The sequence below is a fragment of the Bubalus bubalis genome, chromosome 24 (genome assembly GCF_019923935.1).
Source record: "Bubalus bubalis isolate 160015118507 breed Murrah chromosome 24, NDDB_SH_1, whole genome shotgun sequence".
NCBI lineage: Eukaryota > Metazoa > Chordata > Mammalia > Artiodactyla > Bovidae > Bubalus > Bubalus bubalis.
The window spans coordinates 6,677,580-6,688,719 of record NC_059180.1 but is presented as its reverse complement, the minus strand read 5'-3'; the positions used below and the strand labels follow the sequence as shown (position 1 = coordinate 6,688,719).

Below are 11,140 nucleotides of genomic sequence, written 5' to 3'. Positions count from 1 at the left end.
AAATGGTCACTTTAAATTGTTTTGTATACCATTTGAAGATGTTTGTGTGACCAGAATCACATACTTGTGGGATTGGGAGGTTCTTAAGAGACACTTAATCCCATTGCTAGGAAGTTATCTTATGGATATGGGAGCACACATCCAGGGGGATGAAGGTACCAGGATGTCCATCTCCGCATTCTTGGTAACAGCAATGACATATTTTTTAAGCCAGGAAACAAAATGTCAATCAGCAATCCACTTCTACCCTTTCAAACTGTTCAAATGTCTTAGTATGAGAAGGAATTCCTTACCATTAAAAAAAAAATTCACCTCCTCTACCCTGACTGCTGAATGATGCCCACCAGCAGGTCATCTTGGCTGTCCTTGAACACTTCCAGTGATGGAAAGCTCACTACCAGACAATGTTTTGACCAACAGCCCCGGGACAAGAATGGGTTCCTATTAAGACATGATCCAAGTTTCCCGGGGGCTGGGTCTGTCAGTCCCATCTTTAGGGCTCTGGAGCTGGAGAGCACAAGATTTGAGAGCTAGTTCTTGGTATTTTTTCCATTTAAAAATTCCTGTGGAATATATAAATGGAAAATAATTGGGGGAAGAAGGTCCCCTGGCAAGAGCCTTCAAGATACTGGAAGAAGACAATAAAGGACTGTTCAGGATAACATTTTAAGGAGGCTATTAACAATCTATGTAACAAAAGAGCCTCCGTTCAAAGAACCTGACATGTCGATGGGGGTGGGGAGGATAACATGCACACCCCAAATTAAAGAGCGTACATGCATGCACCATTACACACCAGGAAAAAGGAAGGTGAGTACTTGCCAAGTAGAGAGCGACAATGTTGACTGGATCCACTGGGAATCCAGGGTGGAGGAAATGGATTTGGTTTGTGTTTTGAGAAATGGGGAGTGGGGTAGGTACGGGGAGGATGGGAACATTTGGTGGGGAAAGAAATGAACAGATGGGAAGTGACAGGGACAGTAAAAAGGGGTGTCTGGGTGGGTGGCAGGTGTATGGGGAACCCTCTTTCCTTTTTTTTTTTGGCCATGCCAGGCGGCATGTGGGATCTTCCCCAACCAGAGATGGAACCCACGCGCCCTGCAGTGGAAGCACAGAGTCTTAACCACTGGACCACCGAGGAAGTCCCTCTTTTCTTTTCAAGGATGAGGCCCAAAGGGAGAAGCCCGTCCTACACAATGTGTGCCCCCGGGGGTCTTCTTGCAGGGTCCAGTGGCCAGCCCTGCAGATTCACCCAGGACAGGTCGGTGTGCCTTGCCCCTTGCGGGTGTGTGTTTCATAAAGATCCCAGTTCATCAGGTCTGTAAACTGATAGGGTCTGGATTTTGTGCTGTGTGAAACAAGGGAAGTCACAGCCAAGGACTATTTTGGAACATTCTTTTATTTATTTATTATTATTTTTTAAAAAACATTTTTTTTTACTTGCTTCTATATCAAAAGTGAAAAAGCAATTTCAAGAGCCATGGACCCCACACGTGGGGGTACTGAGTGTGGCTGTCACTGTCCAGTGCATCAAGAAAAAAGAAAAACAAAACAAAACATATACACAAAGAAGGGAGAGTTTTCGCTGAAGGGCACAGCGGGGTGATTAGGGTTCTATTAGGTTACATTCATTCGACATCTCTGTGCAATTCTTCAGTAAATCGGTCCTCTCTCTGTACCCCCTCAGCTAGCTGGCTTTCAGAAAGATTATCTGCCGGAGGTAATTGAGCCCGAGCTCACCGTCTCTCTCTTTCTCTCTCTCTCTCACGTGTCCACCGCTCACACACAGCAGCCGGAAATGACACATTGAAATGAGTCACCAGTGAGGCTGTGAGTCACCCTGTAATTGGGGAAAGTTCTGTCCTGCTAGGTCGTGGAGCCCCTTGCTCTCCCGCTCCTAAATACACTGGAAAATTTTGAAACCACTCCGTCTCCCTTCACCCACCACATCCTTTCGGTCCCTAAAAGTGAGCCGAAGTTGGATGGTCCTGCCAGGGACTCGGCTCCATCGGGTGGAAAATCAAGGAAAGGAGAGGCGCGGGGGCGGTGGGCCTCCGCCAGGTGGCAGTATGGACCCCGGGAGGCTTGCCACCTGGTGGAGGGGAGGGACAGTCAAGAGGCCTCTCCTGAGATGCAGGACACAGACCCCCCCCCAAAGGGAACACGGTGAACAAGGCTAAATAATCTGTTTTCTCAGTAGACCTTTCTCTCTCCCAAGCGCACAAGGACAAGGATGTGATAAATATTCAGGCATACCCCTGGCATCTCACCCTCCCCACCAGGAGATGGGAGCCAAGAACCAGGCACACACCTTGTCTCTCCTTCCGTTTCTGCAACATAAAGTTTGTGGGAAGCAGAAACCTGCTTCTCTGAGTAAACAAGTCATCTACACTCTAAAATAATATATACACACTGTTTCCTGGGGAGGGAGCAGCCAGGCCTGGGTGGGTCTCAAACCTCGGAGCTGAGGAAGGATGGACCTTGGCATGAAAGGGTGTTTCTCGCCTTGGCCTTCCGGGCCTGCTGCCAGGCTTCTCAGCAGTGGCAGGCAGCACAAGACTGACAGCAACGTAACCGGAACACACATTTCTAGTGAACACACAAAAGCTCCTTCATGTAAGCCTTGTGGTGCCATCCTACCAGGGCCTCGGTGGGATCCAGGACCCAAGACCCAACCAGGCAGAGCGATGGGCAGAAGCAGCTGGGCCAGCAGTCCTGGGAGTCCTGCAGTCCAGTTGGGAGGCCGGCTGGGTGTTATGCCTCCCAGTCTTTCCCAGGGTCTCCATTGGAGGGTTTAACTCAAAGGTCCTCTTTGCCCCTCCTGAGAGAGCCCAAAGTTAGGTCTAAGAGGCAGATTCAAAAGAATTTACCATGGAAAAATAAATAAATAAACATCTTCTCTTTTTCCAGGAAAATGAATTAATAAAAATTCTTTGCTCCGGACTTTCTTCCTCTTGGACATCTCCATTCCGTCCCAGATGAGGGCTGTCTTCCCCATGGTCAGGGTTCCATCACTTGGCCCATGAACAGGACAGTTCCTGAGGACGGAAGCATCACAGGGGATGAGAAGTGGGGGGAGGCGGGGGCCAGCTCACCCAGCTCGGTGTTTATGGATGAACTGAGATAATGGGGACAAGAGTGAGTGTTCAGAGGCACAGCTGCTCTAGTGACGAAGCTGGAACTGAGGGACAGACGAGCACCCTGTCTGGAGAGAGAGCACTCCCCTCCAAGAAGTGGAAGGGGAACACAGCCGTGATTCACTGCCTGGAGTCCTCTTGGGGGAAGTGGGGGCGTCTACACCTGCCTGGATGGTACCCGAGTCCAGGAGAATGGGGAGGGGGCGCCGAGAGTGGCAGGGTCTCTCAGGTCCCCGCTCACCTGTGGGGTTGTGCCGCACCACGAAGAGGAAGGGTCTGTCCATGATGATCTCCTCGGGGGCCATTCGGGCTGAGACTACAAGGGCTGGAAGAGACAGGACAGAATCTTAGAACAGAAGGCGTGGGCGCTGGCGCCTGCATCGGTCACAAGTGAGCCAGTAACACCAGCGCTGGGGGTTGGGGAGTGGTTTGGGAGGCTCCGTTGTTTCCCGGTGGTGTGTGCTCAGTCATATCCGACTCTTTGTGACCCCATGGGCTGTAGCCCAGCAGGCTTCTGTTTCCATGGGATTTTCCAGGCAAGAATACTGGAGTGGGTTGCCATTTTCTACTCCAGGGGATCTTCCCAATCCAGGGATTGAACTTGCGTCTCCTGCATCGGCAGGCAGATTCTTTACCACAGTGCCACCTGGGAAGCCAAATAATCATAGCAGGGACTTCCCTGGTGGCATAGTGCATAAGAATCTGCTTGCCAATGCAGGGGACATGGGTTTGCTCCCTGGTCCGGGAGCATTCCACAAGCCGCGGAGCAACTGAGCTCAAGTGCCACGACTACTGAGCCCGTAATGTGAAGCCAGAAGTGTCAGGATGTCCTCTAAGGCAGTTGGGTAGAGACCTAGCAGCTACTCACTGGAGTAGTGAAAGTGAAAGTCGCTCAGTCATGTCTGACTCTTTGCAACCCCGTGGACTATACAATCCATGGAATTCTCCAGGCCAGAATACTAGAGTGGGTAGCCTTTCCCTTCTTCAGGGGATCTTCCCAACCCAGGGATCAAACCCAGGCCTCCTGCACTGCGGGCGGATTCTTTACCAGCTAAACCACAAGGAAAGCCCACTCACTCAAAGGTGGGTTTATCTAAACTCTTTCAAGCATTTCGGAGGCAAGCGCCTTTAAGTCGACTGGCCACTCTGAGAGCAAGCCAGGACCTCCCATTCAGGGGGACTTCAGAGCCAGTGGGGGAGGGAAAGGGGTCCTGGGGAAAGCAGGCCCATTTTCTAGTGGGATCAGGTAATGGTAATGCTCTCCACACAGGAAGCCCTGTTCTACCAGGAAAATCCCATGGAATTGCCTGGAAAATCCCATGGACGGAAGAGCCTGGTAGGCTGCAGACCATGGAGTCGCTGAGAGTCAGAAACAACTGAGCGACTTCACTTTCACTTTTCACTTTCATGCACTGGAGAAGGCAATGGCAACCCACTCCAGTGTTCTTGCCTGGAGAATCCCAGGGACGGAGGGGCCTGGTGGGCTGCCATCTATGGGGCCGCACAGAGTTGGACACGACTGAAGCGACTCAGCAGCAACAGCAGTGGGGTCTTCCCGGTGCACCCCGGGTGTGGGTACCAGATCATGGCCCCTCATGGAAGCCTGGGGCTGAGACTCGCCAGGCCTCACCTGAGCCTGACTCACCTGTGGAGGAGGACGCCAGCGTGCCGCTCTCATTCACTTCAATCTTCACTTTCTGCAGCGCCTGTGACACGTACAGAAACTCTTGATCTGAAATGGAGGTGGACCCCAGAGCGCATTAGCCTTGGTCTTCGGGGGTGAGGGGGGAAGCTCCTCGGTCCTCGGGAGACCCCACTGTCCACCAGGGGAAGAAAAGGAAAGGGAAACCTCTTACCTGAAAGACTGGAGAAGTCCGCCTGGCTCGGCCTAAACATGTCGGTCATTCCCAAGTTCTCCAGCGGCCTCCTGAGGTTGATTTCAGTCTCCAGGGAGAACCTACACACAGCAGCAGGACACGGCTCCAGTTCAGGCCACCTCTAGCCTTACCGGGTGTCCCTGCCCCCTACACACACAGAGACCAGCGGAGGGGGACTGATGTGAACGCAGAGGTGGGAGGCTTGTTTTTCTTTCAAGTCTGTTGGCAAGGTCTTTCTCCTTGCTGGGAAGATTCTGATCCTAATGAACATTTCTTCTGCAAGCTCCCCACCCCCTCAAATCTGTGACTAATTACTTTCCTCAAACGAGGCAGTGGTTGCAGCACAATTGTGTTCAGTCTGACTGGGGTGGGAGTGGGGAAGGGCAAATTCCCTGCAAAGGCTAGCTGAACAGAAATCTGGTCTGTAGCTTGTGTTTCTGAGAGTTGAGCCCAAAGAGGACTCCAGCAGCGAGGCTCTGGGGAGCTCGCTCTGCCTCCCACCAGGGCACGACTAATTACCTCCGTTCTTTGAGAGAGAGAGAGGGCGTGCTAACCAACTAAATTGTCCTCTTTCCCTAAGCCTGGCATTATGGCATCCGGAAATGTGGGGTTGGCAGAGTGGGAGGCTTCCCCACGATTCTGGGATGGACCTAGCCTCAGCCTCCAGCACCCTCTTCACTTCTGCAGAAGAATTTTTAAAATCTGCTTCGTGGCAAGCCAGCTAGAAGCCAGAGTTCAGGCTTGCTTCATCTGCACAAGTGATTCTTTTTGTCTCCATTGTGTGGATGTCGACTTGAAGAGATGGAGGTGGGAGTGAGGGGTGTTCATAAAAGGGTGAGGACCAGTGTATTCCCCGGCCCCCCACCTCCCATCATCTCTCTGGCTCTTCCTCTGGCTAGCTTTTGCTGGGTATTCGGGGGTGGTGGATGTGGCATGGTCTCAAAAAGCTCCCCCCTACCCCCACCCCCGCTGCCCTCGACCGCAAGAGGGAAGATGGGCAGAATCTTAATCAAACCCAGGCCAGAGTGTGTCCCATCCGCACCCACGCAGCAGCTCGCTGCCCTGAAAACGTCAGGAGGTTTGGGAAACTCCATGTGGGGTGGGGGGGTGCGTGTGTGGCAACAGCAAGGAGCCAGAGGAGGTGGGAGGGGGCAGGCAGAGGGGACTAGAGCAAGGGGTGGCTTACTTGGGCAGAACCAGGAGGCGGGTCAGTCTGGTCATATTCCCTTTCCACTGGCTGATGAGCTCAGCATCCAGAATGCTGGTGAGGGCAGAGAGCGGCACCTCTTTCTCATAGGGGGCAGCAATGAGCATGCTGAGAGTGTTCCCGTGGTAGGGTAATTCCAGGATGTCGTAGTAATGGCCATCGGGGGTGGTAAACTCAGCTGGGAAAGACACCAAGATGGAGCATTGGCAATAACTCCAGCTCCTGTTGATTCTAACCCGGCGTTGGCTTTCCCACTAGTCCTCCCGGGCCGTGCATCCTCTCTGGAAGCCAGCTCTCCATCCTAGCTTTTGAGGCTCCCCACGCACCCACCACCACCACCAGCACTCTCCTGTTCAGTGTTTTTATTTCCATTTGCCTTCTCTTCTGCCCGTTCAGTGTCTTCTGGGCGTTCTGTCTCTGGTTGGCCTTCTTTACCTTCACACCCTTCTCCCCAATCTCCAGCTATTAATTCATTCCGATCCCCACATCCTGAATCTCAGCCTTCACATAGCTCTTCCCCAGGAGGATTTGGGAAGCCCAGGTTATCACACCAGAACCACATGAAGATGAGAGACTGTATCAAGTGGTCAAGTGGGATCCTAAGGTAATTTCTGGATTTCAGCTTCATCTTGCACAAGATAACAAGCTACTTTCTGCCACTCTGATAATCCCTGTGTCTCCTACTTGGGGAGTCTTTGTTGCAGCTGGGGTGTGTTCTAGGGTTTCTCCTCCCTTGGAGTGGACCACCCCAGGGATGAGGTTCAGTCCTTGTGGGACCTGGAGAAGGGAGAGTCTTGCACTTACTGTAGTTGAACTTGTTGGTCTGCGCCATCATGGGCACAGAGACGGTGCTGCCGTCGGACTTGTGGAAGAGGCGGTGGTGGGTGTTTGCCTCTGGGAAGGGCATCTTCCACTGGCCGTTGAAGTAGAGGGCATTTACCAGGACCAGGCGTGTCAGCTGGTCCACAGCCCCTTCACCAAGTAAGTCGCTGATCATGCCTATGGGAAATCCAGGTGATCAGGAGGCTGGATATTGTTTTAATCCTTTTAGATGGTTCCCTCGAGCTCCCAGTCCTCAAATGGATGTGTGTCAGAAGGGATCCCATCAGAAGATGGACTGGGTAAGGTTTAGTGAACCAGTCTAGCTGCTTTCAACCCGTTCCATCTTTCTAAGTGTCTCAGAAAGCCTTCTGGCTCACCACACTGCCTTGGTCCTGGGATCCTGTCTAGGATCAGACCTGGAAATGTAAGTCTCCCCTTACTTTGTTCCCTAAGCTATAATCTTGAAGGGCTGTGTTTGCCCCCTGCCATGGGTTATTACTGTTCTTATAACATCTCACAGTACTTTTTAGGGATGCCTTTAGAGGTGGTTCAGAGGGCAAGTCTAATTATGGAAAAAACAAGATGCTTTGATTGTTAAAGCACTTGACCTTCTGTCCACAGAGCAGAAGGTGCTGGAAGGGAGGGGTCAGGACGCTTGAGACTTGAACCCCCGTCTCTGCAGGCCCTGGGACCGCCCGCCTTTCTCTGCCTGCTCACCTTTTGTGTGTCTTTTCACCCAGTCGTTGACGATGAACCTGGCTCTCTCCACTTCAGAGAAGTCAACCTGCTTGACCGTGGTATGGAACAGCCTGAAGAAGTTGGGCATGAAACCATGGACCAGCTCTAGGTCCCGCTGCACGAAGACGGCATCGGCTGTGCTGATCTCATCCTTGTTCCACGGGCCCATGAGCTCCTTGTACAGTCGGTGGAGGGCAGGGGCCATGCCCTTCTCTGGGCCAAAACAGGGAGGGAAGACACATTAAGCTCCTCTTGAACCCAGGGCTCCCAGCAGGGCCGACTTCCCCGAAACCTGCCCACATGGACAGGACTCTTCTACTCCCCCAAGGATCTCTGAAGGGAGATTTTATTCCAAATCTGAAACTCTCCTGCATCTCCCTCTTTTCCTCAAAAATCGCGGGTCCTAACCCTTGCTTTGGCTTAGAATATTTTTATCTGTTTTTAAGTTATAAACCCTAACCTTCTTCTTTTAATAACAATAATAGTTATGCTAGGTAGGCCTTTCACATGCATCATTTTGGAGTTAATCCTTACAACAGCCCCATGTGGTAGATACTCTGTCCCCCTTTTGCAGCTGAGAAAACTGAGGTTCAGAGGGGTTAAGATCACAAAGTGCAGGAGTAGTGAGGCAGGGCCATTTTACACCAGATCCACTGGCTCATACACCTTGTGACTGGCCTAGAGCCAAGTGACACGAGATGTGGTGGGAAGGAGATGCAGTGGTCCATCCCTGTGGGCTGTCAGGACAGGGGTTGGCTCACTAAGCCGGGGTCAGCCCTCCCTCTGCTTCTGGTTAGCTACACCCCTGTCCTGGGAAGACTCCCTGAGTGCCCGCCTCCCTCTCTGCCCCATCGTCTCTCACCTTCAATCTTGAATTGCATTGCCTCTTGGATCTGCTGGCGGGTTTCTCCTCCTGTGGCCAGCTGCAGCATGGCCAGGACCGAGGCCACCCCATAGGGTGAGAAAACCACGTTGCGGTCCTTGGAGGCCTGCACCACCTGCTGAAACACTTTCACCCCAAAGTCTGTGGCCAGGCTGGCCACCGGAGACTGGCGCTGGTAAGAGGCAGACCCTTCACCAAAGATGAGGGCCAGGCCCAGGGCGAGGCAGGCAAAGACCGGAGACATCCGCATCCTGGAATCAGTGGGAAAAGATTGGATGAGGTGGATAGTTCTGAAAGGACAGAGAGGGAGTAGGGGTGATGGCAGCCCAGCCACGGCCAGGCTCCCATGTTTGTCGCTGGCATGTGATATGTGAACAAGCGGGCAAGATAGAAACCGCGGTGGGTTCAGATCCTGGGCCTTTCCCCCTCTGTCTCAGCCCTGGGGAATCTTGAGTGCGTTTTCACCTGTGGGAATCTGGAGCCCGGTGGCATCTCCCTTCCCTTCCAGGAGGCTGAAAGGCTAAATTGTAATAGCATCTGTGATTTACACGATGCTTCCTAATTCCTTTATAATGCTTTCACAATTGTTTTATTCAAGTTAGCAGGCGTGAAAAACCCCTTTCTTGAGCTGGGAAGGGGGGAATGTCTTCCACGGAGAGGGTCCTAGAGAGGCGAGGCCCTTGCTTCTGGGTGGTGGGATTGTTGGGGCGTCCTGACCATCTTCCCCGCTCCCCTGTGATCACCGCTGTAACGGGGGTCAACTCAGGGCTGCAGGTCTCCGGGCCGAGGGAAGAAAGAGGAACACTGGGGACCACGGACAGAAGGGACTCTGCAGACGGGAGCTCTCTGCCTTAGCCGGAGGTACAGAGATGGAGAGGGTTCGCTTTGCTCTTACCTGAATTTCTCAGTGCCTTGGGATGGGCGGTTTGTTCCTGCTGCCGCTGCGGGTGTTGGTGGTGGTAGCCCTTCCCCCACTGGAAAGGAGGTGTGGCTCTCTCTGGACGGTGCTCTTTGCCCTTCACCCAGAAGCAGCTCTGCTCCACCGCAGGCTGCTGCCTCCCTTTATACCAGACGTGAGCCGGAAGTCGATTAACTCATGGTTCGACCCCGCCCACTTTTTGGCCCTCTCAGCGCCTCCCTCCGTGGGACTTGCTGAGGCATCCGTGTGTGTACGTGAGAGAGAGAGAGAGAGAGAGGGGGCTCTGGAACAACTGAGCCAACCCTGGTGGCCTGGGCCCAGGGCCGCCCTTGATCTTGCTGCCCTCGGTCTCAGGATGTTAAGCCAGTTTGACCCCTGGCACCCAGGGTTTACGTTCCCCAGACCTCAGCGTGGGGAGAGTTTACACTTCCTCTTTGTTCTTGGGAGAATCGGATCAGTGCATAGTTATCAAAAAAGCTCAAGATCCTGCAAATTCCTTGTCCATCAGCCCGGTGCGCTGGTTAAACTGGGAAGAACACCCCACCCTCCTTTTGGCCGCATCCCAGAAGCCAGAGGGCACACAGCGTGCCTTGTTGATTGTCTGGGTTTTGACTGTCTAGGACATGAGGATTCCCTCCCGTCTTTCTCTCTTTTCTGCCAAGTGCCCGCCCGCCGTCGGGTGAGGCACGGCTGACTCCCCCACGTGTCCAGACTCTCCCGGTGCCCCCAGGGCTCTCTTTGTGTCAACAGCTCTGTCTGGCTGGGTTTTGAGGTGTGCTGGGTGGGGTGGTGGCTTACCGGGGCAGAAGGGTAAAGCCTTGGCAGGGGATCAGGAGCTCAGGGTGTAGGTTTCACTTCTCTGAATTGCCTGCTGCGGCTGCGGAGGAATATTTCCTAACCTTTTCCTCCAGATGCAGACGTTGAGAGGGCTGGAGTGGCAAGAGGAGGGATGAGACTAAAAGCGTTCATTCATGGCGGGGTGTGTGGAGTGTGCTGCTAAGGCACTGGAGTTTGGGGTGGAAAAGTGACCCAAGAATTCTACAGATGATGGGTATTGGCTGGAGGCTAGTGAGTAGGATTGGGCTGCTGTGTTTAGGGCTCTGGTGGGGTCAGGCACCCTTGGCTGTGTAGCTGGATGTCATGGACAGGGTGGGGCTGAAAGGGTCCTGGGGGCCTCGGTGCCCTTGACTTGAGGGTCCACACACTGTCATGCTTTGTGTGGGTGGTGGGATTCAACTGGGGGTATCCATGGAGACAGCCGACAGCAGCATCACAGGAAGCTGAAGTGGGTGGATGTGTCGGGATGTTTGTTTTGGATTTTTTCAGTAAACAGATACCAAGGGCAACCACAGCTGGAGGGCTTTCCCGCTTTCACTGTGCCCCCGCCTTTGTTTTCTCCGTTGCTCCTGGGATCCAGGTGGGGGTGCGGGTAACAGGGAGAGAAGGGGAAACCTCAGCTGGAAAGTTAGGGTCACCGACCCATTCCCAGGACCAGACTGTTTATCGGTCACTGCTTCTTGTTTATGTCTTTCTTTCTTCGTCTGGTTCAGAGTCCCT

The 11,140-nt window shown here is 53.1% G+C and overlaps 1 protein-coding gene across 1 annotated transcript; it reads right to left on the bottom strand.

The window, feature by feature from the left end:
• Positions 1–1,381: 1,381 nt before the first annotated feature.
• Positions 1,382–9,716, bottom strand: SERPINE1 (serpin family E member 1). The gene is made up of 9 exons (XM_006047297.4): positions 9,560–9,716; positions 8,644–8,915; positions 7,761–7,994; positions 7,026–7,220; positions 6,201–6,399; positions 4,994–5,094; positions 4,783–4,869; positions 3,379–3,462; positions 1,382–3,038 (listed from the first exon to the last, which is right to left on the bottom strand). The coding sequence occupies exons 2-9, from the start codon at positions 8,912–8,914 to the stop codon at positions 3,001–3,003; spliced, it is 1,209 nt and encodes a 402-aa protein (XP_006047359.1). The 5' UTR covers position 8,915; positions 9,560–9,716; the 3' UTR covers positions 1,382–3,000.
• Positions 9,717–11,140: the final 1,424 nt, after the last annotated feature.

Coding starts and splice junctions, on each gene's coding strand:
- SERPINE1 (XM_006047297.4), bottom strand. CDS start 8,914: ATGCGGATGTCTCCGGTCTTTGCCTGCCTCGCCCTGGGCCTGGCCCTC. Junction 7,221..7,760: donor GGTGAAAAGACACACAAAAG/GTGAGCAGGCAG, acceptor GATTTCCCATAG/GCATGATCAGCGACTTACTT. Junction 3,039..3,378: donor GGTGCGGCACAACCCCACAG/GTGAGCGGGGAC, acceptor TTCCGTCCTCAG/GAACTGTCCTGTTCATGGGC.